This window comes from Peromyscus leucopus, chromosome 15 (assembly GCF_004664715.2).
Source record: "Peromyscus leucopus breed LL Stock chromosome 15, UCI_PerLeu_2.1, whole genome shotgun sequence".
Lineage (NCBI taxonomy): Eukaryota > Metazoa > Chordata > Mammalia > Rodentia > Cricetidae > Peromyscus > Peromyscus leucopus.
Genome location: NC_051076.1, coordinates 53,536,594 through 53,564,095, shown reverse-complemented (window position 1 = coordinate 53,564,095; position 27,502 = coordinate 53,536,594). Strand labels below are relative to the sequence as shown.

The 27,502-nt window shown below is 42.0% G+C and overlaps 1 protein-coding gene across 4 annotated transcripts in view; it reads right to left on the bottom strand.

Annotated features, from left to right (window-relative positions):
- Positions 1-27,502, bottom strand: part of Ipo9 (importin 9) — a 44,251-nt gene that overhangs the window by 15,036 nt on the left and 1,713 nt on the right. The window contains exons 2-15 of one of the 4 annotated variants that reach the window (XM_028876646.2): positions 25,175-25,292; positions 18,721-18,782; positions 18,238-18,324; positions 17,298-17,499; positions 12,289-12,377; positions 10,803-10,889; positions 9,856-9,975; positions 9,662-9,762; positions 9,457-9,515; positions 8,746-8,897; positions 6,702-6,800; positions 5,724-5,830; positions 4,753-4,892; positions 2,419-2,578 (exon numbers count right to left, since the gene is read on the bottom strand). In XM_028876646.2, coding sequence (XP_028732479.1) covers positions 2,419-2,578; positions 4,753-4,892; positions 5,724-5,830; positions 6,702-6,800; positions 8,746-8,897; positions 9,457-9,515; positions 9,662-9,762; positions 9,856-9,975; positions 10,803-10,889; positions 12,289-12,377; positions 17,298-17,499; positions 18,238-18,324; positions 18,721-18,782; positions 25,175-25,229 — 1,520 coding nt within the window. In that variant the 5' untranslated portion in view covers positions 25,230-25,292. The other 3 variants (XM_028876648.2, XM_037211382.1, XM_028876647.2) reach the window with 3 other exon arrangements.

Sequence of the window (27,502 nt, the reverse complement as noted above, 5' to 3'; positions counted from 1 at the left end):
CACTGCTTAGGGAAATCAGTAGGTTACTGCCTAAGTAGTCAATGAGAACTATACATTAGGTGTTTAGGTTTTCTTACATTACAGAGATTATTTCTGTTTCTTTGTGTGTATGTGTATGGCTGTATGTACATATATATAATACGTGTGTATACACAGGTGCAGTGTCTGTGTACACGCAGAGGCCAGAGGAAGGCACTGGCTGTCCTCTTTTCTCACTCTCAGCTGTTCTTGTTTGGGGCAGGCTCTCTCCCTGAACTTGGCCTTGTTTTCTTAGGTAGGCTGGAAGACTGCAAGCCCCAGTGATCCTCCTGTCTGTCTCTCCCCGACTCCCTTAGAGCTGGGATCACTGAAGTGTGCAGGACGGCCAGCTGGTACACAGGTGCTAGGGTGGCTCTTTTCTTTTCTTTTCTTTTTGTTTTCCGAGACAGGGTTTCTCTGTGTAGCCCTGGCTGTCCTGGAACTGGCTCTGTAGACCAGGCTGGCCTGGAACTCACAGAGATCTGCCTGCCTCTGCCTCCCGAGTGCTGGGATTAAAGGCGTGTGCCACCACCTGGCAGGTCTAGGATCTTAACTCTAGTACTCAGGAGTATACACCAAGTGCTCTTAACTGCTGAGCCATCTCTCCAGCCTCTCAATATTTTTTTTTCTGACTATAAAATTTAAATTTAAACTTATTATAATCAAACATTTACATATATAACAATAAATAAAAGTGTTTTTAAAAAAATTCTAATCTCTCCTGTGAGAATCAATGTAAATAAGTTATGCTTGACAGGTACTGCTGTCTGTAAAACACTCCAGGAAACAAGGGATATTTACCCTAAGTACTTACACACATCAAACTCCTCTCAGTTTGCAACTCTGAACATTTCTGTGAAATCACAACACAAAGTAGACACATTTCTTTTATCGATTCATAGTCTGCTTTTAAATTTATTATCCTGGTTTTACTCCCAGCTCATTTTTAAAGTTTTAAGTAAGATATACATAGGTTTTAATGGTTTTGTTCTTATTTAGTTGGCAAAGGCTTTTAATTTTTTTCTTAAAAATACTATTATTATTTACTAATGTGTATGAGGTCTGGGGTGCTTCAGATCCGGAGCTGGAGTTATAGGTAGTTGTGAACTGCCTGATGTGGGTACTGGGAATCAAACTTGGGTCCTCTCCAAGAACAGTCTCTGCTCTTCACTGCTGAGCCAGCTCTCTAGCACCTGCTTCTAAGCTGTCAGTTATCCTGACAACTGTCACAGGGGATGTCTAATGCTTCAGGGAATATTAATGCATGGAGATGAAATCAAGTCTTACAAAGGTCAGAAGCAATACAGGCAGCGGCTAATCAGGCTAGGGCTCCCTCCTCAGTCACTTAAGAACGGCTCCAGAGCTTTCTGAAAAGCTACATGTGGTTTTTTTCTTAGCACCAAACATTTTAAATTTATTTAGAGCCAAAGATAGGCTTTACCAAGACTGCACAGGGAAAGATGGGCTTTTGTTCATGGTTGGACCACTTACTGTTCAACACAGACAGACAGAACAGGTGACTCCTCAATGTTCCCTAACGATAGCCCTCTTTCTCTCTCAATGTATAGCTTCTCAGTCACCATTTCAAAAGTTAAGAGAGGATAGGAAGATAAACTTTGTAATTCTCATGCATAGAATTCAACTGAGATGCTTAAATTTGGACCTTAAAATAGCCTTTAAAAACAATGTCCAGGCCTGAAGAGAGGGCTCAGCAGTTAAGAACACTTGTTCCTGTGGAGGGCCTAGGCTCAATTTCCAGCACTCACAACTGTCTATAACTCCAGTTCCAGGGGATCCAATGCCCTCTTCTGACCTCTGTGGGCACTAAACATGCACCCGGTACACAGACATATGTGCAAGCAGAATACTCATACACATAAATTATAAATACAAAAGAAAAACATTTTAAAATAACGATGTTCCCTCTGGCCTGGGTAGGAACATAAGTAAATGACTATAAAAACCTCAGTCTTTCCCTATGAAAAAGGGGATGAGACTGGAAGAAATGAGCCGTGTTTCCAGGCCATATTCTTCCAAATTTGGTTTCTAATACAGGGACTATCAACACAATGATGTGAATGACAGTCAGACTCACGTCCCTCCTCAATTCTGCAACTCTGATGCAAATTCCTTATCACTCGGAACCTTGGGTCATGCACCTCCACTGAAGCGGCTGAGACGACTCACAGCTGGAGTGGATCTAACGAGAATAAGGAGCAGAAGGGAACAGGACACCTTCTCAAGTCCCCTGCACTGTTTCTTCCCTCTCTTTCCAATACTCATTGTGAGGAGACCTTGAGGAGAAACTTCCAAACAGTGTAATGCACGGGGCAGCTGTGATGACTGCCCGAGCCATTTTCTCTTTAAGCCATCCTTACCTCTCTAGAGCAGCACACTTACCCCCAGATGGCTCTCACAGCAGAAATCCGTACTGATGGGGGTTGTGTTTCATGAAGACCACTGACTGTCGCCTGTAGGAACTGCTGGATCAGCTCAGGGGACATGGCAACAGTAAAGCGACTGGCCGCCCAAAGGGCCCGTCCCAGGAGGAAGGGAGACGCTACGAGAAAGAGAGCAGTCGTAGGTCGGAGGATGAAAAGTTCCTCTCGCCCCTCCTCCCTCCCGACTCCATTTCTCAAATGTTAACTAACTGGATGCTACATAACGTATACGACTATTTGAAAGAAAAAGCACAGTTTCATATGGCAAAAGAATATGTGCCGTGGATGGCACGGAATCAATCTGTCAAGTCTACCTCCGACTCCCGACTATTCTGAGTCTAAAGCCCCCGCTATTCCTACCTGCACGACCAGTTCGTCTAACTCCTTCCCCACTTCCTTCCTATTACCGTCCCAACACTAGAACATAAAATCACAGCTCTGATCATGTCAGCCCTCTATTAATAACCTGCCAAATCACTTTACAGTCCACCAAATATGCACGACACTAGTGATGGCATCAAGGCTCCCGTTATGGGCACTGCGCTCAGGCACATGCCAGTCCTGGAGACTCACACCTTGCTTTGTCCCTTCTGGGCTTGATTTAATCACACGTCAACACACTCCTCTTTTCTATCACCTCAGTGATCTATCTCTTAGGCTGACGTGATCCCTCACCTCTGGGCCGCCGCTGTAACTCTACACGCTCAGCTTTCTCATCATCTACCAGACTGTGTTTGCCGGTCTAACCGCTAGTGTAAGAATTACTAGCCCTGCTTGAGGAGACAATCTTTCTCAGCCTGTCAAAGAGCTCAGCTTAGTTATTTACACTACAATATGTAATTGACAGGAGCTATTGAATAGCTCCTAACAAACCAGTAAATCACTAACAATTTAGGTCTACAGAGGCAGTAACTGTCAAAGTATGGTCTAGGCACTTCTGAACATCCTTATAACTAAAGTTATCACTTTTTAATTTAAACATTTCATAATCTCATGGGTATGGGTGTATGTCAGTGTACTACATGAGTGCCTGGTGCCCAGAAGAGGGAGTGGCATTTCCCTGGAACTGGAGTAACAGACAGTTGTGAGCCACCATGTGGGTGCTGGGAATCAAATGCAGGTTTTCTGGAAGAGCAGACAGTGTTCTTAATTGCTGAGCCATCTCTCCAGTCACCCAAAACTTTTTTGTGTATGTGGGGTGGGTTTCAAGACAGGGTAACTAGAGCCCTGGTTGTCCTGGAATTTACTCTGTAGACCAAGGTGGCCTCGAACTCAGAGATCTGCCTTCCTCTTCCTCCCAAGTGCTGGTATTAAAGGTGTGCACCACCACTGCCCAGTTCCCTAAAGTCATTTTTTAAGGAATACCAAGCCATTAACTTTTTTGTTCTCATTATTTCACAAGTGAATAACGCCACTTTCCAGAGGTTACAGGATACATATATGACAACATGGCTTTGATAACTAATGGAATGGATACAAGCCACAATTGTTGTGGGTTTTTTTTGTTTAAAGATTTTAATCTCAGCCAGGCGGTGGTGGCTCATGCCTTTAATCCCAGCACTCGGGAGGCAGAGCCAGGAGGATCTCTGTGAGTTCGAGGCCAGCCTGGGCTACCAAGTGAGTTCCAGGAAAGGTGCAAAGCTACACAGAGAAACCCTGTCTCGAAAAACCAAAAAAAAAAAGATTTTAATCTCAATTATGTGTAAGGATGTGTACACATGAGTGCAACGCCAGTAGTTGCCAGAAGAGGGCATCAGATCCCTTGGAGCTTGAGTTACAAGTAGTGGTGAGCCCTTGGGGTGTTAAGAATTGAACTCAGGGCTGTGATGAAAGCACTGACATCAAATATAACACAAGTCAAGAAAACTCAGATGACTGAACTCAGGGAACTAAAGGGAGGGAGTAAGAAGAAAGGGGGCTAAAGACATGGCTCAGGAGTTATGAATGTTTGCTCTGTAATCATGAGACTAAGAGTTTCCATCAGCATCCATGCAACAAGCCATGAGGACCAGCAAATGTCTGTAACTCCAGCTCTGACAGGGTAGGGCAGGAGGACTGGTAGGGCTTGCTGGATTTCAGTCTAGCCGAGATGTGAGCTTCAGGTTCAAGGAGAGACTTCGTCTCAAAGGAATAGGCAGAGAGTGATATAGGATACTTGACAACCTCTTCTGGCCTATGGTGTGCATACTGATGTATGTACTCACACAGACACACAAATATTTAAAAAAGTATGTAAGTGAGTTAACAGCAGATCCCAAGATCTTCTAGAATGCTGGCATATATTAAAACATACCTGAAAGGTTGAGGTCTGCAAGGATGACGTTGGTCAGGAACCCATGCATGTCGAAATGGATCCTGCCATTTTTCACACTGTCAGTGATGATGGACTTTACTGAGCCTAGAGCAAGCATGCAGGCCTCATGGATTTTCCACCTGCAAAAAGGATACTGCAGCTGCTAAAACAAAGTACACTTCCAAAATAAAGGGATTCAAGGTAAGGCCATTTAGAAAAGGGTATTCCAGAAGGATCTCATCCCAAAGTCATTGTCTGTATTTCTAATTCATTTATTTAAAACAATCTTACACCTACCTACCTACCGTGTGGGAGCATTTAGTAGCAATGGCATGCATACAGAGGTCAGTCCATTACTTCTACCCTGTGGGTTCTAGGGACTGAACTCAGTTTGTCAGGCTTGACAGTAAGTGTCCTTACCTGCTGAGCCATCTCATCAGCCCTCACTATATTATTATTATTATTATTATTATTATTATTATTACTACTACTACTATTATTATTTTGATTTTTTGAGACCATGTTTTCCTGTGTAGTCCTGGAACTTGCTCTGTAGATCAGGCTGGCCTAGAACTCAGAAATTCATCTTCTTGTTTCCTGAGTGCTAGGACTAAAGGCAGGCACAACCCCCACCCTACCCCCCAGCAGCCCTTTTTTTGAGACAGGGTCTTACATAGGCCAGGCATGCTTCAAATTCACTATGTACCACGATGGCCTTCGACTTACAAATCTCTTGCCTCTAGCTCCCAAGTGCTAAGATACAAGTCATGTACCACATCCAGTCTCATCCTTCTGATTCAACACTATTTATTAAATTCCACTGAAACCAATGAAATACAGTCTTCTAATGAAAAACAAAAGTCTTCTCTTTTCAAACAAAGCTGTTTAAAAAGGGATTCAGTGAACTTATTTTCCCTCGGATCTGACGCTCCAAACCAGTCTCTAAGCAGAGCGCTTCTGCACGTTCTTACCAGTGCTCAGTACCACTGCTTTTGGTTTGCTCAGCTTCTTGTAAATGCCGAGTGGCTGCCGCAGCCAGGGCTACTGCACTCTCGTTCTGGAAATCTGTGGCCACAGCCTAGGGAGAGAGAAGATCTAAAAATAAATGTCTGTGTGTGGATGGTTCACACTCTTTGACACACCCATACTAAAGCCTGATCAGGTATATTAAAAGTGACCCCATTAATTAGTTCAGGGTCTCTGATGAAATGAAGAACAACACATGAAAATCTGCAGTGTTGATGAATTGTTAGACTAAACAGTTCTAAACAGTTGATGTCTTTGGCTCCATTAAATGAAGCGGAAGAAAAAAATGATAGTTTGGATGACAATGTACCAGAAATTTGTTTTCTTGGAAGCTGACAGATCATGAAAATATAAGGCCACTCTAATCGTGCATAATTTTTTTTCCTGTTCTACTTCTTTTTGGTTCCAGCAATTCAGCGATGCTCCCTTTGTGCATGCTGGACAAGGGCTCTACCACTGAGCTATATTCCCTGCTCTCATGTAGCCTGTCACAGGTGCCTTAGAAGAACTAAATAGTACGGAGACATGTTTACCAACAAACCCAAGAGGAAATGGCAGGTTCTTCACAGCATTCTGGCCCAGAGGCAACCCTATGCTCTAGCTGGAGAAGCCAAAGAAATCATGAGCTGATGTTCCATGCTCATCCCCCAACAATCTTTTTAAGTTTGCCAGCTTCTGGTTTGTGCCATGGAGGCTTGCTGAACTCAGAAGCAAACAGAAGTGTTCCTGACTCAATAAACCAGTTGCGACAACTTTGGAATTTCTAAATCTCAAATTTCATGAGCAACTTTCTTTCTTATATCCTTAAAAAGGCCTGAGGTGAAGCTGCCCAATAGTGCTACTTACCCTGGGTTAGCTGTCTAGGAAGAAGAACTTCTAACTACTGGAGGGTGATTTGGTGGAAGCAGCAACATAACTCTTACCAGCAACAAGTCTTGAGCTGCGATTCTGACCGTGTAGGAGAAAGTGTCGTCATCCTCATCCTCTACAAACTGCTGTGGGTTGGCTGTCCACACTTTAATCTGCCAGGAGGAGGAAGTCAGGTCATTGGGAGGCTGCCATTCTGGGCTCCATGTTCCTTCTTTTTATCAGCAGACACAGGAAGATCTTAGTCTTTCCTCCCAATCACACTCTACTCTAAAGTCTTTTTCTTTTTGTGACAGGGTTTCAGTAGATAGCCCTGGCTGGCTCTGAACTAAGAGATCTATCTATCTGCCTCCTAGTGCTTTACAGTCTTTTTTTTTTTTTTTTGTTGAGAAACAAGTCATTTATCCAAATCTGTAGGGACGGCTATTTTTCTGTAGCAGAATCTTTAGAATTTGACAGATTTGCCAGAGGCGGTGGTGGCGCATGCCGTTAATCCCAGCACTCAGGAGGCAGAGGCAGGTGGATCTTTCTGAGTTCAAGGCCAGCCTGGTCTACAGAGTGAGTTTCAGGACAGCCAACACTACACAGAGAAACCCTGCCTTGAACTGGCCCCTGAAAAAGAATTTGACAAGTTAATTAGTTACTGCCATCAGCTTGTTACTCTGAAAAACAGATTTCTCAATGTACTGGGATATTTACTATAAAATTACACCAATTTTTGTGTTGATTTGTATGAAAGATATTGATATTTATATTCTTAAATTTTGTGTAAAAAATTACATTTATGCTCATGAGGAGTTGGTTCTCTCCCACCACATGGGTCCCAGGATGAACTCAGGTCATTAGGCTTGGTGGCGAACGTCTTTACCTGCTGAGCCATCGCAATACGACGCTGATGTATGCTTTTTTTTGTATTGTAAAAATACAGTATTTTTATTAATTCTTTGAGAACTTCATACAATGTGTTTTGAGCATATTCACCACTTTACTCTTCCCTGCAACTCACCCCAGATCTGAGGAGATTAGTTTATTTTTAATTAATTAATTAATTAATTTTTTTTATCCAAGATAAGTTTTCTCTGTGTAGCCCTGACTGTGTCCTGGAACTCCCTCTGTAGACCAGGCTGGCCTTGAATTCAGATATCCACCTGCCTCTGACTCCTGAGTGCTGGGATTGAAGGCGTGCGCCTCCATGCCTGGCTGGAGAAATGAGTTGTAAAGACCTGGATGTTGTTACTTTTTTGTTCCTCCTCTGAATGCAGATCAGAAAAGCCATGAGACTTCCAAGTGGCTAAAGAACACATGTTGATCCAACAACACAGCAAGTGTGGTGGTAGGAACAGGAGCAGCTGAACAGCCTAGCAGTACATATAGCCCTGCACTCCAGGCTAAGGTAAGAGAAGGTTACTCAAATTCAAACAGCTCTCAATTTGGATGGTATGGCTTAGTTAACATGGTGCATTATAGACATGGCTAGACCATGGGGAGGACTCCTAGGGTTCCCATTAAGATCTCACCGATCACTAGTCTCAGCTGCTGCACTCTTCAATGTCCTTTTCTGGTTCCTTATGACCCATCAACCAGGCTGACAGATGATGATGAGTAATTTCACTATTTAAAGAAGCATTGAATAGGTTCTCATACATACTGTGATCTTTGCTCAGTGGTTTCACAGAGATTTTTCTTTTCTTTCTTTCTTTCTTTTTTTTTTGAGACAGGGTTTCTCTGTGTTGTTTTGGTGCCTTTCCTAGAACTCACTCTGTAGACCAGGCTGGCCTCGAACTCACAGAGATCCACCTGGCTCTGTCTCCCAAGTGCTGGGATTAAAGGCGCACACCAACACCGCCCGGCTCAGAGAGATTTTCTAATGGAAAAAGTGTTCTGAAAGTCTGACACCAGAGTTCATAAACCTCTCAATACTCAAGGATCTGGTGATAAAATGATACCAAAACTTCTCTAGGATTTCACATAAGGTTAGTGTCTTAGTGTCTGTTTTTTGTTTTTTTTTTTTTTTAGAAATGAGATGTCTATTTGACCAAGGTGTCACACTCTCCAAGTTTCCAATGCAAGTTAGTAATTTGTCTCCCAAGTACCATTTACCTGCTCCTCGGTGATCTGCATGTACAGGATAATGTAGTAAATAAGGTCTGGCAAAGCCTTTTTAACGGTGCTTTTGAATTTGCTGTTTTCTAGTAGGGCATGGACAAATTCAAAAATGCTAAAGACGAGGTTTTCAAAGCCTAGGACTTCTCCTATAGGGAATATACAAGAGTAGAAATTAATGATATGAAAACGAAAAGAAAGCCTTCATTCTGGAAATAAACTACACTATCTTTGTAAATTAATAGAATATGTAAAGTACTTGCTAATTATTCCTGAAGGATTGGTACAGGAGGCTTTAGCTTCCTTCTTTAGAGTCAAAGAAAGGAACTTTGAGGATAGTAAATACTTTGAGGAGTAAAAGAATCACAAATATTGAACATATTTTCCAGCATGTCTGTTTTTGATCTGAAATACTTAAAGAGTGACATAGAAATGGAGAGTATCATCATCTGAGACTTCAAAGTTAAACGAGGCCCAATACCCCAGGTAGCTGGATTAGACATCCAGCTGTCACAGCTCCAATGCTGTGCTTTTCAGTGGACTTTGACTGTCCCTGAGGATGAGATGGAAGATGATGAGTTTTCAATGCCCCACATAATACACTGAAAAGACGACGCTTTTACTGCCTTTTTGTTTCCTGACTTGTCTTTGTCCAGACTCCTTTCCCTAAGAACCGGTGTTTCTGTTAGGATCAGATAAACTACCTACCGTCAGAGTCCACAGGATCTTCCACTTCCTCCGTGTAATTCACTTCCGTCCTTACATAAGTATGACGCAGAGTAAAGGCAGAGAACCTGGAGTCTGCTGTCTATCAGTCTACAAGGGAGCGCTACATACCCCAACACTAAGAACACATCTAAGCCTGGACCCCCAACTCTAGGCAGTGGGTCTTTTGGGTTCCAGGAAAGGATATAAAGCAGCACTTTCAGTCAGAGTGTTCCAAACGATGGGCAGGATCTGCTGCATGGAGGACACCATGTGCTTCGGGAAGTTTTTCACCAAGGCTGTCACTGCCTGCGAAGAGAAGGAAAACAAAACCACTGAGTAACAAGAAGCAATCAGTGATCTCCCTCTCAACTCCAAACCTCACTCACAGCATATCTTTACCTTCAGAACCTCCATCTTGAAACCACTGTCAGATGTGGGGCCGTCTGGCATCTGAAGGGCCTGAACAAAGGCCTCTGTGAACTGCTGCACCACGGGGAAGATCAAGACTTTGGCTGCACCCTGAGAAGAGAAACCAAAGTCAGTGCTCAACAAATCCCCAATCCAGAGCTTCAACACACACTCAAGTCTTAGTTTTGAAGCATCTAAAGCTCTTTCAGGGTCAAGGCCTAATCGAAAGGCACAGCTACAATCACTGCAGGAATCTCTCAAGACTTCAGACCTCAGCTCCCACCTTCAACTCCTCACTACCATGCTCTTCACAACCTGCCCTACCTGAGCACTGTCAGAAATGCACCTGGATCCCAGACATCAGCATTTCCAGCTATCGGCCTTTCACACAAGAGAGCCATAAGATAGCAGAAAGGCACTGGGCGGTGGTGGCGCACGCCTTTAATCCCAGCACTCCAGAGGTAGAGGCAGGTGGATCTCTGTGAGTTCGAGGCCAGCCTGGTCTACAGGACAGCCAGGACTGTTACACAGAGAAACCTTTATTGGAAAACCACAAAAAAATAGATGATGGTAGAAAGACTCGAGCTGTCTAATATGAAAGGGCACAGGAAGAACTGAAGTATAGTTCAGTGGCAGAGTGCTTGCTTAGAATGTGTGAGGGCCTAGGTTTAATTCCCAGCATGGAAAAACCAAACCAAAAAAACAAAAACAAAATCTGAAATAAATAAATAAAAAGAAAAGGATATAAGGGAAGGTATTTGAAGAAATATAACTAAAACTAAGACATATATGTTAAAAATTGAAAACGTTAAATCTATCTATATAAGACTGGCTAGTCTGTTTTCTGGTAGTTATGAAGTGAGTCATTGGCAATGGAAAGCATTAATAAAGACTTTGAAGTACCAATTTTGTTATTCACCAACCAAAGGCACACTTACCTTTTCCAGCTCCTCCATGTTACAGATCATATGGGCACAAGTAGTAAAAATCTCTACTGCTCGGGAACGAGTTCGAATACCATACACCTGGGGAAAAGATCATGGCACAGTCATGAGATTGGAGTGTAATGTGTATACATGTGACTAGAAGTAAAACTAGGACTAGTCCATCAACCCTCACAGTTAAAATTAATTCTCTAAAGAGATACAGATTCAGTCCACTTATGTAAAACATGGGTTTCTGTAATTAAGAGAGCATAATGCAATAGAATGTTAGAACTTACTAGAATCAGCCTTATAAATATATAGTCCCCCCACCTTTTTTTTTGAGAAAGGTTCTCTCTGTAGTCCCTGCTGGCCTACAACTCACTGTGTAGACCAGGCTAGAACTCAGCCTGCCTCTGCTCCCAAGTGCTGGGATTAAAGACATGCTCCACCATGCCAGGCTTGGCTAATGTATGTTTCCTCCCTTTTTTGGAGACAGGGTTGTTTCTCTGACCTCAGCATCCTGAGCATTGTTGGGCTTATGGCATGTGTAGCTGCTGCTGTTTCTTTTTTTTTGTGATGACAGAAGATAAACCAAGACCTTACAAAGATGAATCACATGCTCTGTATGGAGCTGTATCCCCACTTCTCAATGTACCTCTTTTAAAATGTGGAATAGCCAGGTGGTGGAGATGCACGCCTTTAATCCCAGTACTCCAGAGGCAGAGGCAGGCAGATCTCTGTGAATTCAAGGCCCACCTGGGCTACAGAGTGAGTTCCAGGAAAGGTACAAAGCTACACAGAGAAACCCTGTCTCAAAAACATTAAAAATAAAAAAATTAAAAAAATAAAATAAATAAAATGTGGAATATTCATTGGGGGCAAGAGATCATGGAGGTTGAATACCTTTAAGTGTTCATATATTATTGTGTACAGATCACTATTTATGTACATACTAACACATATATACCTAAAACATTAAGAATCTATTCACACGCTGGGCGGTGGTGGCGCACGCCTTTAATCCCAGCACTCGGGAGGCAGAGGCAGGCGGATCTTTGTGAGTTCGAGGCCAGCCTGGGCTACCAAGTGAGTTCCAGGAAAGGCGCAAAGCTACACAGAGAAACCCTGTCTCGAAAAACAAAAAAAAAAAAAAAAAAAAAAAAAAAAAAAAAAAAATCTATTCACACAATGAAGTAACAAACTATTTCTAAATCCTTAGCTGAGTAGGCAAGATCAGGAGTGGCACTATGAACTCAAAGAGGATACAGTGCCAGAAACTATGAGTATAGATACAGTTTGGTTACTTTATCAAGTGCTTTATCAAAGGCTTTCCCTTCTAGTCATGAGTTCAAAGACTCTGGTCCACTCAATTTCTGATCTAGATCACTGACAATTCTAGTTTTTGGTACGGGTATCTGTGATAAATACCATGAGAGGTGGATGCTGACCAAAGGCAAACAGGTCTTTTTGCTGTAACCACTGGGCTGAGATTTCATACCTCAGCCATGGTGAATATCTTATACATCTCTGGGAGAATGACAGGAGCAACAAGTGGCATCTGTGTGTCTGTCACTTCTCGAGTAAACTCTGCAAAGACAAAAAGTGAAAAGTGCTTTCATAGAGACGAAGTGTGAAAATTCCCAAGCCATCTAGTGGAGTTCCCAGTCAGCACGTAAGGATGGCTGTCATTCACTCCATGTCTGAGGACTCAATTACAGAAAGATACAAATGTCCCCACCATTTCTTTCTCCTGGCTGACGGAAATGACTTCACTGTACAGTGATTTCCTTAGTCAAGTAGAAACAAGACCCTTATGCATTCCAATCAGGGTAACTATGCAGCAGCCTTTCTCTCCAGGCTTGTTAAAAAGAAGTCCAATTTTTTTTTTACAGGAAGATTAGGAATAGCTTTCCTTTGGTGGATATCCTGGCACCGTGACTGCGTAAATAAAGGATGTTAAAAGTTCAATTCCACAGTGAGGACTGAGCGTGGCCCTCAGTCATAAAGGCTCAGCGAGGGCAGTGAAGGGCTCAGCGAGGAACGTTTTGGCCTTTTTGGTAAGTTTGCACTGTCGTAGCCACCAATGGGAACATGGCAGGTAGTCTAAAAGGGTATCTGGGCACGGGAAGAGGAAGCTTGGAAACAAACGAAGCACTTGTCTTGGACACAGAACTGATCATCTACTAGTAACACTGAAAGGACAGTAAAATGTGGCATAGATGTCAAGTCAACTGAGAGTCAAAGTACAGACAGACCGACAAGTGCTGCTCCTCACACACACCAGAGGGCAGGAACGGGACAGGCCACGTAGTGTGCACCATCGATCCACTTTTTCTAGTTTACTTTCTGATGCTGTGAGTAAACACTGACCCAAAACAATCTGGGCAGGAAACTGCTTATTTTGGCTTACAGGTTATAGTCTATTATCAAGGGAAGCCAGAACAGGAACTGAAGTAGAGGCCACAGAGGAGTGCTGCTTACGGGCTTGCTTCCCTTGTTTGCTCAGCTACCTTTAGACAGCCCAGGCCCACTTGCCTAGGGATGGCACCATCCACAGTGGGCCAAGCCTGTCTACATCAATTAGCAATTAAGAAAATGCCTAAAGACATTGGCCCATAAGCAATCTCACAGACGAAATTCCTCAGTTGAGGGGTTCTCTTCCCTGGTATGTTAAGTTGATACTAAAGCTAACTATGACAACACTAAATACCCAGAACGAAGAAAGCATAGTGAAAGAGGCAAGAGAAACACAAAGTCCTGTGACAGGCAGGCCCACCTCAATAATACCACATCATTCACCTGAAACTAGAAGCCAGCAGGGCTTGGGGGAATGTATTTCAAGTTCTGAAGGAGAACTACTGGCAATCCAGAACACTATAAAGCAAAGCTACTTGTCCTAACTGAAGGAAGAGAAAAGCTTTCCATGATAAAAATAGACTAAAGGAATCCTTCACAATGAAAAGAAAAACAAGGGGGCTGGAGAGATGGCTCAGGGGTTAAGAGCACTGGCTGTTCTTCCAGAGGTCCTGAGTTCAATTCCCAGCAACCACATGGTGGCTCACAACCATCTGTAATGAGATCTGGTGCCCTCTTCTGGCCTGCAGGGACATATGCAGGCAGAACATTGTTTTTTTTTTGTTTTTGGTTTTTCGAGACAGGGTTTCTCTGTGTAGCTTTGCTGCGCCTTTCCTGGGACTCACTTGGTAGCCAGCTGGCTCGAACTCACAGAGATCGCTGCTCTGCTCCGAGTGCTGGGATTAAAGGCGTGCGCCACCACCGCCCGGCTGCAGCAGAACATTGTATGCATGATAAATAAATACATCTTTAAAAAAAAAAAAAAAGAAAAGAAAAGAAAACACAAATCCACGAATGAGCCACAGAAAATAAACCATGCTAGAAAAATACTAGGCAAGAGAGGAAGGGGGGGGGGAAATCACATGATCTTTCTCATATGTGGATGCTAGCTTTGAAATCTTAGATTTGTGTGCTTAATTTGGAGTATCTGTAGTGCTCAGAATAGAAGAGGTCTTAAGGAGTGAGGGGCCAGAAGCCATCTGATATGAACGTAGAGGAATGCTGGGAATTAAAGGTGAGAGACGGGAGAGGAGAGAGTGAAGGCAGCCAACACTAAGGATATAGGAAAACCCCTTATGGAAAGCCACTACTTTGTAAGCTAAGAATATAGTTGCTAGAAGGATAGCTCAGCAGTGAAGAGCACTTACTGCTTGCTGTGGAATAATCCTTCTGTACACTGTGTGAATATATGTTGCTATGATTGGTTTAATGAACAAGTTGACTGGCCAATAGCTGAACAGGAGAAAGTTAGGCGGGAAAGCCAAACTGAGACTAAGGTATGAGAAGGGCAGAATCAAAGGAGATGCCAACCAGTCACTGAGGAAGCAGGACATGTAGAAAATGAGGTAATAAGCCATGACCCATGTGGCAAAGCATAGATAAGAAATATGGTTAATTTAAATGTAAGCGTTAGCTAGTAACAAGCCTGAGCTATTGGCTGAGCATTTATAATTCATATTAAGCCTCTGAGTGATTATTTGAGAGCAGTTACAGGACAAGAAACTCTATCTACAATTGTTCTTGAGGAGGACCTGGATTCAGCTCCCAGATTTTAGGTCTGCTCATAGGAGGGAATTCATGCCTGCTGGTCCTGTAAATCTGGTCACACGACCATGGTTTGGGAGGTCCTAGGTCTTGGAGGAAACTCATTACTTTTGTTAAGTAGCATGTTCTCAAACTTCCTTCTAAAATATTTATGCTTAAACTCACGGATTAGTGTTGCACACAATCTCGGCTAGTGTTTCTCTCTGCAGGTCAGCAGAAACTCATAACTGGTCAAAGTGCTGAGAATAAGTGACTATTTATTGAGTGCTTAGCTCTAAAGGGACATTTCTGCAAGCCCTCTACCCCACCCCAAGGCTCAGGGAAAATCACAGAAGATGGCTCAGAAGGAATGTAAGAACTGTTGGATGGAGAGGAGTGCTATGAAAGCTGTCTTTGGGATATAACATGGTCAATGTACTCATGAACTCACAGCAGCTATTGTTACCTGCACAAGGTCACACCAACGTCAGTTAATATTCCAACAGCAAGAATGACTAGACTCAGTGGTTAACATGAAAAGGTGGGTGTTATAAAGGGAGAATAGGGACATGTTGGGGATACTAAGGAGAGTGGAGTGGGAGTCAAGGGTGGATATGACTAAGATACATTTTTTTTTACATGTTTGAAACTGTCAAAAAATGCATAGAAGATATTCCATTTAAAAAGAGAAAAGCCAGGCAGTGGTGGCAGGGAGATCTCTGAGTTTAAGGCCAGCCTGGTCTATACAGTGAGTTTTAGGACAGTCAGGACTACAGAGAAACCCTTTCTCCAAAAAAAAAAAAAAAAAAAAACAGAGGAAGAGAGAGAAGAGAGAGAGAGAAGAGAGAGAGAGAGAGAGAGAGAGAGAGAGAGAGAGAGAGAACACGAGAACATTTCATATAAACTGTGTAAATTGGCAGGTCTCAGAGAAACAGGTAAGCTACTGGTGTGATTTCCATAAACCTATAGGAACAGAGGGTAAATAAAGATGATTTCTAAAAGATCAGCACAAGCTGGCTGGTGCACACCTTTAATCACAGCATTTTGGAGGCAGACAGATCTCTGTGAGTTTGAGGCCAGCCTGGTCTATGAAGTAAATTCTAGGACAGCCAGGGCTGTTCACAGAGAAACCTTGTTTTGAAATATAAAACAAAATGTTGGGAGGCCCTGCTGGTCAGAGGTTACAGTCTACCATGGCCTGGCAGCTCTCTCCTGAGTTTGGAAACAAGGAGGACACCCCCGCCCCCATCCCTCACTGCTGGGTATAAAGGTGTGTACAGCCATGCTCAGCTGAACCCTGGCTACTCTCAATTTTTCCTTGGTGCAACTTAGCAGTGGAGTACAAAGTCCTTGAGTTTTAATTACTGTACACATCATCTCATGTGTTTATATATTATCATTTAAAGATGGAACTCTCAATTGAGACTTTTTCAAGATTTATAGAACCAGCTATATAGAAAAGAATACTTAAGAATTATGGTAGTACTAAAACTACACAGAGAAACCCTGTCTCGAAAAACAAAAGCAAACAAAAAATTATGGTAAACCTAATGACTAAAGTCTACTCAGAGTCTACTACATTGTCAGTTAGTTATTATGCTCAATGCTTTACATAGATTAGCACATGTCGGCTGCCAAAACTTCCTTTGAGGTTAGCATCTGTAGTGGTTTGAATGAGAATGGCCCCATAGGCTCATATATTTGGATGCTTAGTCACCAGGAACTGGAATTGTTTGAGAAGGATTAGGTGTGGCCTTGTTGGAGGAAGTGTGACACTGGGTGGGTTCTGAGGTTCCAAAAAGCCTCTCAGGTCCAGTGTCTGCCTCTCTGCTGTCAGATCACAAGGAAAAACTCTCAGCTGCTGCTCTAGCACCACGCCTGCCTTCCCCCACCAAGACAATCATGGACGAACCTCTAAAACTGTAAGCAAGCCCCAATTTTGTACGAGCTGTGTTGGTCATGGTATTTCTTCACAGCAGCAGAACAGTAACTAAGATAGCATCTTAGAAACTAAGGCTCAAAGAGGCTAAGTGAAGTGTGAAGGTGCAGTCAGAATATAAACCCAAATCTAAGCATTGCTTTGCCATGCACTCCTGTATCTTTGTATGTGTGGTATTCCGGCTGGAACCTGGTGCCCTGTGCATGCTTTGTGACTGAACCATACCCTCGGCCTTCAGTCTTCCTAAGTAAAGATTTGGAGTATAACTGTACTAACTCAATTCCCTGGAAAGAACCAGTGGAACTTCTGGTGGCTATGGAGATAAAAACTAGAAGAGCAATATTTACAAAAACCTAGAAGAGAGGAGCAACATGTAATAGATCTTTGGTCTGGGTCACATTATTACATAGCTCTCAATTGTTCCTCTCAAGGAAGGTCAAATACCAACACCAGGGAAATGCTTCAGGTACCTGTCAACACACGCATGGCTCCATGGACGGCATTTAAGTCTCCGCTCACCAACATCTCCATGAGCAGATTGAAGAGTTGGGGCCAGGCTTCAGGCCAATCCCAATGGGCAATGGCTGACACAGCATAGGCCACACTGGAGCGCACTTTGCTTATTGATTCTCTCAACCCATTGGGTAATAGCTCCCGGATAACAATTTTTGCCTATAAAGGAGAAAAGGCCACTTGTCATTCATCAGGTGGTAAGCTGTATGTAGGCAGAGCCCCATCTGCTTTGGGATTATGTTAGCTGCTCAGTTACAGTAGCCACATTTCTCACTTACTTCTAATTGTTTTGTTTTTTTAGGACAAGGTTTCTTTATGTAGCCCTGGCTGTGATAGAACTCACTCTGTGGACCAGGCTGGCCTTGAGTAGATCCGCCTGCCTCGGCCTCCCAAGTGCTGGGACTGGAGGCGTGTGTTACAATGCCTGGCCCAGTAGCCCCATTTTAAGAGTTCACCAGCCACAGTGATGCTCATATTGGACATCACACATAATCATAGAAGGTTCCAACCCACAGTACTAGACCTTGTGTCTCATCTTTTCTTGGGTACTCAGTACAATTGCTAAGCAACCACCCTAAGAAGAAGTATTACTTCATTTAATTATCAAGCCCTTTGAAATTGGTAATTTTAATTCTAATTTAGGAAACTTAAGGAACTGAGTATTCATAGCTAAATATGTTTCAAATGCTCTCATGGTCTGCAAAAGGGCAGAACTGGAATTTGAACACAGTCCATCATGATACTCTTATTAGTAGCACAGTACTTATAATGCCACCCACCAATCTATTTTCTTCCTCCTCTTGTTTTCTGTTATCAAAAAATGTTACACTAATGCTGAATATATTAAGACTACCTCTCACATCTTTGCAGGGAGACTAGCCACGGAACTGCCTTTACCCTTTCTGTAGTTTCAGGAGGTCTGAATTTTTCCGATTGGGAACACCAGTGAGTTTCCACATACTGCTTCAAGATGACGGACGCCAGCTGTGAAGAGAGTAAGCCATCATGGGCAACACCAAACAGGACTTCTTCTTTTTTTTTTTTTTTTTCTTTTCTTTTTGGTTTTTTGAGACAGGGTTTCTCTGTGTAGTTTTGGTGCCTGTCCTGGATCTTGCTCTGTAGACCAGGCTGGTATCGAACTCACAGAGATTCACCTGGCTCTGCCTTCCGAGTGCTGGGATTAAAGGTGTGTGCCACCACCACCCCGGCCAAGGACTTATTTTCACACATAAAAATCATACACTTGGGTTGATCAATTTGAATCATATCTAAATCTGGTATAAAATTCTGTTTTACACATTGCCCTTATTCTTTCTCTTTCCCCTAAAACAGTTTACTTACTAAGTAAAGGGAATTTTCCTTGGGTCAGTCTGGACTCACCTGACGGATGGCCAGTGCCCCCTGAGGATCTACAGTCAGCTCTGCGAGGTGAACACCAAATTCTGAAACAGGAAATTTTTACTGTGAGTCTAAGGATATTCATGGAAGTCATAGCAATTCACCTTGATGCCACAAGGGAAGATTTTAGAAAGTGCAGCATTTATGACATAAGATTTGAGAAAACCTGGCTCAACAGGCTTAACCCTAAAAAACAAAACAAATTAAGGGCCGCAAACAACAGTTTTCAACGTGCAATACAAACTTTAGAAAAAGATAGGATTTTGCCATGTAGCTTAGTCTTGAACAAGATCCTCCTGCCTCAGCTCTCAAGCGCTGGGTCACAGGTGTGAGTCACATGCTTGATTAACAAGTCTTGGACTGCATATTGGGAGTATGTTATACACTCTCACTACCAAATAAAAATAGATCTGTTCACATTCACCAAGTAGTCAATGCTGTATCAAGAATGTAAAATCAAAGGTACATCATAATTTTATATCTCATAATCTAGGATTATGCAAGCCAATATAGTTGCCACTAGTCACAAAGACTGAGATGGTTGTAAATGTAAACACCCTACATTTCAAATTCAGCATGAAAAGTAAGTATCTTAATAATGTTTTTCTTTGCAACAGACTGTCACTATATAACCCTGGCTGGCCTCAAACTCATATAGACCCCACAGCCTGACTTTTGAGTGCTAAGACTAAAGACATGCACAACCCTACCATCCTCAAAACACCAAACCAAAACCTGATTATATGTGGAAATACACCAGGTTAAATGAGTACAGTATTTAATTCATTAGCTAATTAACAAGGTCTCACCATGTAGCTATGACTAGCCTAGAACTTATTATGTACATTAGGCTGACCTCTGCCTCTAGAGTGCTGGGGTTAAAGGTGTGTGTCAGTACAACCAGCCAGTATTAAAATTATTATTTATAGTTTTATTTCTATGTGTATTCATGAATCAATGTATGCCACATGTATGCAACTTGAGCCTTCCAACATAGGTGCTGGGAACTAAACTTAGGTTTGGTTCTGGAAGAGCATTAAGAGCAGCTCTTAATCACTGAGCTATCTCTCTAGCTTTACGTATTAAAATTGTTTTTTTTTTTTTTAACCTCTTTAATATGGCTAGTAGGAAATTTAAAATTTTATGTGACCCAAACCACACACGCGCACATACACACACACACACCTCTCATCCCCTGACAAACAAACAAAACAACCTAGCAAGGGCTCTGGATTTAGTCAAGTTTAAGCTCAAGCCTTGAAGCTACCACACTGTCCTTAGGTAAGTTATTTATCCTTTAAACCCATTTCTAAATTCACAAAGAAAGACTAATGGTATCAATAAAACAACCTCTAAAGACTGAGTGATTTAACGCATGTGCTTAGCATGGACCTGTCACAGAGTAAGAAGTATGACGAAAATTATTTCCCTATTTATTATTTTTATTGCCCATCATTATGTAAGGTTAAAGGAACTCACCATGTGTTTTCTAGTAATTCTAGGGTTTTATTTTCTTACATTTAGGGTGTTAACTCATTGGGGCTTGTTTTTCTATATGGTGCAAATGCAGATCTAATTTCAAATGGTTATGCAGTTGTCCCAAACCCATTTAAAAAGTTCCATCTAGCCGGGCAGTGGTGGCGCATGCCTTTAATCCCAGCACTCGGGAGGCAGAGCCAGGTGGATTCTTGAGTTCGAGCAGCTGTCTACAGAGCGAATCAAAAGGACAAACTACACAGAGAAACCCTGTCTCGAAAAACAAAAAAAAAAAAAAAAAAAAGTTCCATCTATTCAGGTATGGTGGTGCACACCTTTAATCTCAGCACGCGGGAGGCAGAGGCAGGCAGATCTCTCAGCCTGGTATATAGAGTGAGATCCAGGAGAGCCAGGGCTACACAGAGAAATCCTGTCTCAAAAAACAAACAAACAAACAAAAAAACAAAAAAACCCAAAAAACAAAGAACAAAAAGGGAAAAATTTCCATCTCTATTTCCTCTCCTTTTCATATCCTGCCTTTAGTGAGACAGGGTCTTACTGCAACCCAGGCTGGCCTCAAATTGGCAACAATTCTATTGCCTTGACCTCCTAAGAGATGGGATCACAAAGGTTAGCTACCACATCCAGATGGTTTGTTTCTTTTTCTTTTGGACAGTATCTCACTATGTCGTCCATGATAGCCTTGAACTCAAAATTCTCTTGCCTTAGTCTTCTTACAGCTACAATTACAAGTGTGCACCACCCAGCTAGCACTTTTGCATTTTGACTCTGACCTATCACGTAAGGCAGATACAAAATTTTCTACTCATGTTGGTATACAAAAATTGTTTCCAGATTTTGGGGTATTATCAAATTTTCAGAGCAGAGATGCTCTTGTTTTACTCAATCTATGGGCACTTGTGTATGTTTTTTTAGACTTTATATTCTGTAACTACCTTTCTATTTACATGCCACTGTCACAGTGCTAATTATAGAAACTTTATATATACTATTTAAATGTCCGTAGAATTTGTCCCTTCTGGTAGTTTTGCTTTTCAATGTTTTTATAGTTACTCTTCAATCTCTATTTTTCTATATGCCCTTTAGGATCAACTTGTCTAGTTCATCTAATAATGTCCTATTGTCTGAGCTAGTAACAGGGTGTCTTTCCAATTTGTCCACATTTAATGCAGGGCTGGGGAGACAGCTCAGTAGTTAAGAGTACTTGTGCTTCCAGAGGACCCAGGTTTGATTCCCAGGACCCACATGGTGGCTCACAACTGTGTATAACTCTAGTCTTAGGGGATCCAATGCCCTTTTCTGGCTTCTGAGGGCACTGTAAGCAAACAGTGCATAGACATACATGCAGGCAAAACATCCACACACAGAAAATAATACAATTAAAAAAAACTCTGCCCACTGGGGGGGGGGCACAATATCAACTACAGGAACAATGACTCTCCCGCATTAAAAAGAAGTATCCTGTAACTGATTCTTATAGTTCCTGTTTGTGTTATTCCAAATTATTGAATCTTTTTTGATTGAAATTATAAGTGGTTTTAAGTTTCAAAACAAGTTAGAGCCTTTGTGTATAAGAAAGTAAGCCATTGGTTTTTACGTTTTGTCCTACAATTTTACCAGATCCTCAAAGCTCATTCTTTTTAATGTCTTTATTTTAAATTAATTTATTTCTTGCAACAGGAGGGATCAGAGCTGGGACATTTTTGCCAGCTAAGTGTTCTGCTGCTGAGTCCTACCCAGCTCCTCTCGAAGCTACAGTGTTTGATACTTTTCTATTGCATCCATCATGGCCCTCAGGAAAGAATGAGACTATCTGTAAACCAGGACAAAATAGGTTTTTTTTTAAAAAAAAAAAATTATTAAATGCTAAACCACAAACACTTAAAACCTCCAGAATTACCTCTATGGATAATGAAATTCACTCTGATTCTAAGATTGTTTCGGCTAGTTCAGATTCTGAGTAAATATCAAAAGCCCATTTATTACAATCTAAGATACAGGTGTCTAAAACCCAATGTTATATGATTCAACTTTTAGAATGGACTTTAAAACACAGAGGAGTCATTTATAATTTAAAAAGACCTTTGTTTTGCTTTGTTTCTTTGAGATAGGGTCTCACTATTTCTCATTATGTAGACCAGGCTGGCCTCCAAATCAGAGATCCACCTGCCTCTGCCTCCTGAGTGCTGGGATTGAAGGTGTGTGCCACCATGCCCAGCTGTCTTATGAAGACCTCTTAAATACCAATGTTTAGATTTAAAAAGTATATCAAATCTATAGTTAAATCTATTTCATCTTTTTCACATAAAAGAATGTGTATGGTGTTTTGCCTGCATTTATGTCTGTGCATGACATGTGTGTAGAGCCCAAGGAGGCCAGAAGGTGGATCCCTTGGGCTCAAGTTACAGACAGCTCAGGCATCTTGTGGGTGTTGAGAATTAAACCCTGGTTCTCTGGAAGTATAGCCAGTATTCTTAACCATTGAACCATCTCTCCAGAATTAGTTTTAAAAGGACAGAGAGCCCAGCAAGATAGTTGAGCAGGCTAAGGCACTAGCTATGAAGTGTAATGACCTGAATTTGATCCCTGGAACCCACATGATGGAAGGAGAGAACCAACCCCAACAAGTTGTCTTCTGATCTCCACATACATGCCACAGCACAAAACCCATCTCCATAAATAAATAAATGCAATAAAAAAGGATAAAGAAGACTACTAGTAAAGGCACCCATACTTGCAATTCAGATACTTAGTGTGATAATGGACATTAACCTCATACTTCAAGTCGATCTTGTCTTGGTCTTTCTGGACACAGTGAATCAATTCTAGTGTGCCTCATTCGACTTCCTTCAGAATGACCTACAAATATATTCATAAACTGCCTGGAACACACAGAACTTTCTTTTAAGGCACTATTTAAATAACACTTACGTGGGTTTTAAAAGTTCCCAGCAAGAGCTTAATTTTTGGACATTCCTATATGGACAAACTAAAATGAGGCAAAAATAAGCAAAATATTCAATTACACAGCAAAAAAAGATACTGAGGAATAAGACTTTTTGAGGTTTTGAAATGTGAGTTGAAACTATAACACGTAAATAGATTTGAATGATTATCTTTCAATGAGAACACTGATACTCGTAGTTCTAGGGTGATGAAGCATAGAGAGGAGAAGAGAACCCACATAGTTCTCAGCCGTCCACACAGGCACCCACAGAAGAGCACTGGAGCACCCAGGAGAACTGCACACGGGTCCTACGTCACCAACCAGAACTCCAAGTCTACTTGTCAGAGAAAAGCTTCCATGAAAAGTTTTTTTGGTTCTTTTTGGTGTCTGTGTCTAGAGAAGGTAGCACTCTGGTGATGGTCACAAAGCTGGGAGCTTCTCTCTGCCCCAGTCCTGAGGTAGCTGTATTTGGTAACCTATCAAAGACACACCTCACAATCCATTCAACGGCTAGGCTAGAGGATGATGAGTCTAGAATAACCCAAGATTAAGATCTACATGGGGAACTGAAGTGTAAGTCCACCAGGAGTCACCTACAAGTACTTTAAGATGCATTTGCTGTAAAAGTCTATTTCCTTCACCTAAGAGGGAAGGTTGAAAGTTCAGCTGACATGAATGCCTGTTTAAAAGGGAAAAGACAAGCTCAAGACTAACCTGGTTTACTAAGACAAGACCGAAAATAGAATGACTAGGATATATTCTCTTCTCTACAAGTTCCCAGAGTTTCAAAACTATTAACCTTCAAATTTTAAAGACAAAAACTAATTTGCATTAGGCTATAGTGGGATATAAGAAAGGAAATTTCTGCCTAAATTGTACAGCCCTGCGTCATACTAAAAACTAATTTACATGGAAGTCAATACTTGAAGAATACACCATTGGCAATGATGGTGTGGTACTGATAATCAACTCTGCTATAAAGCTAATGCAAAGAAAAAGAGACAACTGTTTTTTGAAGTATCTCCACAAAACAAATTCTCCACAAGGCAAATTCTTGAGAGTGTAACTAAAAAAACAAACACCTGTTGAAGTTCACAGCCTGGGCTTACATACATCAACACAGTTGCTTTACACTGCTGATTTCTGTCACAGGGCAGAAAACCCCATCGAACGTGAATTTGAACACTTTTACTGACAGAATCTATACGATACCATTTGAAAAAAAAATCCAACTAAATATAGCTGTTAAAAAACAAACAACACTTCTTTTTATGTGTGGACACAAGTCCTTTGGAGATTCCCTGTTTTATGGATATGTGCTAAATAACTTACTTGGGGATAATGAAAGCAGAGAAAATACAAGAGACACACACACTGGACTTGGAAGGGACTAATTCAGATTAAAGTAAGATTCAATCTAAGACACTGAACCAAAGAAGAACGCTCCTATGAGGGATATAGGAAGTCAGCTTCCCAGAGCCATTCTGTCAGGAAACCCAATTCCCTTAGCTCCCCTTTCCAAGGTTAAATAGGGACAGCCTTATTTGGTCAATCTAGATTTTTTCCACCTGACTTTCCTGGGTGCCTCCACTCCAAACTGACAAGCCCTGACCGTTCTAAGAAAGTCTTTGCCTTCTCTCACCTCTTGGGCTCATGTCCCACACTAAATTCACTTGCTAGTCTTTCGGGTGTCTGTTCGTCTTCTCCGACCCTATCTGGCAACAAATACCCGTTTAAACTTTGGCTTAGACGGGAAAATGCAGAAGAGGGCAGGGAGGATAAAGGACAGGAAAAGAAATGCATTGTTGCTATTCTTAAGGGTCTACCAGAGAAACATAAGATTTGCCAGTGCTTTGACAGCCAACGTTAAGGGACTGTGAACAGACTATCTGTAGGAAAGAGTTTTAGGCAACACTCGGGAGAAGCCCCCTATCTGTCACAAAGTGGGAAAGCACCACAAAACCATAGCTTAAAGGGAAAAGAAAACTCTACCACTGGCCTTTTTCCGAGCGTGGCCGCCTTCCGCTCGGTTCAGTGCCCGCCACATGCCCAGGAGCGCTTCTGGATCCTTGCGGGGCGCCCTCCGCAGGTGGACAGTGCTTATGCTACACTGTAAGAAAGCCAGAAAAGTGCCCATGAGAACCAGAAAGCATTGCCAGCCAGCAGGATCACCTCTCTAGGCCTCTAAGATGGGAAAAACCATCATATACAACTGAGCAGCATCTGAATGCCAGGAAAACTGAGGGAGAGAATTATCCATACCCTCTGGTCAACGCCATGGTGGGAGATGGAAAGAAACTATGTATTCACTTGGGAGCAAGGCAGAAGACTGGGCTGGGAATGTAGCTCAGTGGTAGAATGCTTGCCTAGCCAGCATGCACTGGCCCTAAGCACAGAAAAAAGACAAAATACCAAGTCAAGGGCAAATGTTGGGGGGGGGGAGCATATATTCATTTCTCATAGATAAAAATAAATAACAAGAGAAAAGAAAAAAGACTAGGTCTAAACCTACTTATTTTACAAAAAATCTCAGCTATGCAGGCTAAAGACCTTAAGGCTGTATTCCAACACTTAAGATGCTCTTCTTAAAGAAAAGTGGGAAAGTAAAAGAAAAAGGAAGAATTCTATTTTGAGATATAAGAAGTAAAGCATTAATATGCCAGAAACAAAGAGGTGACATTCTAAAAGTGGTCTTACCATATATTGAATTAAAAAAAAGAAGAAGTTGACAGAACATGAAGATTCTGAAGGAAGAGACCTTTGGTAATCTGCTTCCCTTATCTAATGCTCATGGTACTGAAGGCTTGATATGTCCCTATGTACTAATGAAACAGAATTGTAAGAATATGCTAAAAAATAAAAAACCTTTTTCCTTTTATCCTATGTGGGTAGGGCTAAGATTTGACAAACCATGCTGAAGAAAACCCAAAGGGGACAGTTATCTGCTGAGTACCATACTGCATGGGAATTCCAGACTTCCGACAATGCCCGATGAAGTGGTAAACTGTCTCCTCCTCTGTGTGCAGCAATGAGGCTTTAACTAGGTAAAGTTTTCAGGGTTCCCCTAGATCCAAGCAATTAGGGAAAAGGGCAAATGCAAGAGTTCAAGAAAATCTTTCTAGGACATCAGGCTAATAAAAAAGGAATCAAGAAGATCTCTGACATACAGTTTTTTAGCTTCTAAGAGTATTTGGTCATTCTGGATAATGTGGTAATTGATTGTGTTATTTCTCAGAAAATACAAGCTGGAAGACATAAAGAATAATCTGGATATAACTTTTGCCTTAGAAACCCCATTTCTTTCTTTTTTCTTTTGTTTTTGTTTTCAAGGCAGGGTTTCTCTGTGTAGCCCTGGCTGTCCTGGAACTCTCTCTGTAGACCAGGCTGGCCTCGAACTCACAGGCACCCACCTGCCTCTGCCTCCCGAGTGCTGGGATTAAAGTTGTGCGCCAGCACCGCCCGGCAGAAACCTCATTTCTTAAGAGAAGTGCTTGTTTGAATCCCATCTACAGGTCTGAAGGCTGCAGCTAAGTAGCAGGATACTTGCCTAGCACACACAAGGCTCTAAGTTTTACCCCTAACACTGGAGGGGAAAATCCTATTTATGATAAAATTTGGCATTCCCTTTAAGAGGCAGCCATTGATATGTTCCTTTCCCCCAAGTTAGAGATCCTTATACTTAATGTTCAAGAGTAGAGCTCATCAGCTGGCAGCCAAGACAGACACATACCACTTGTGAATTCCTCCTGGGGGACCAGGTGCTAGCATTTAATGTAGAGAAGGGCCATGGCTGGAGAAGAAGCTGTCAGCTACCTTTAGAAAGTATCCCAGAGTCAGCCAGTCAAAGGCTGGAGAATCTGGACCCAGTGGGAAGATTACTGTTAAAGACCACTCACAGAAAAGACACTTAAGGAATGAACCACCATCCTCCTAACTAAAAATAGGCACAGAAGGGGACAAGACTATTTTAAAGCCACTGAAGAGTCCAAGGAAGCATATTCAACTCCAGGCTTGATCCAACTCTGTAACCACATTCGACTTGAGTCATATGCCTTCCTCCCAGGCCACCGTTCCTGCTACTGTATCAAAGCTTTCCCCTGCCTCTGGCATCAGGCCCCACAGCACATTATCAGTGGGTTATAGGGAAAGGAGGGAGAGTGGAGGCAGAGTTCGTTCATCTATTTCATCATCAGTGCACTAGATCAAAATTCTGTACTGTTGATTTCAAGACTCCACAAGGTGACGAAGGGAGGAGACGAGAACTTCAGAAACAACCTCGAGAAGTTCATAACTGATTTTGCCTAGCTAAGGCCATGGCAT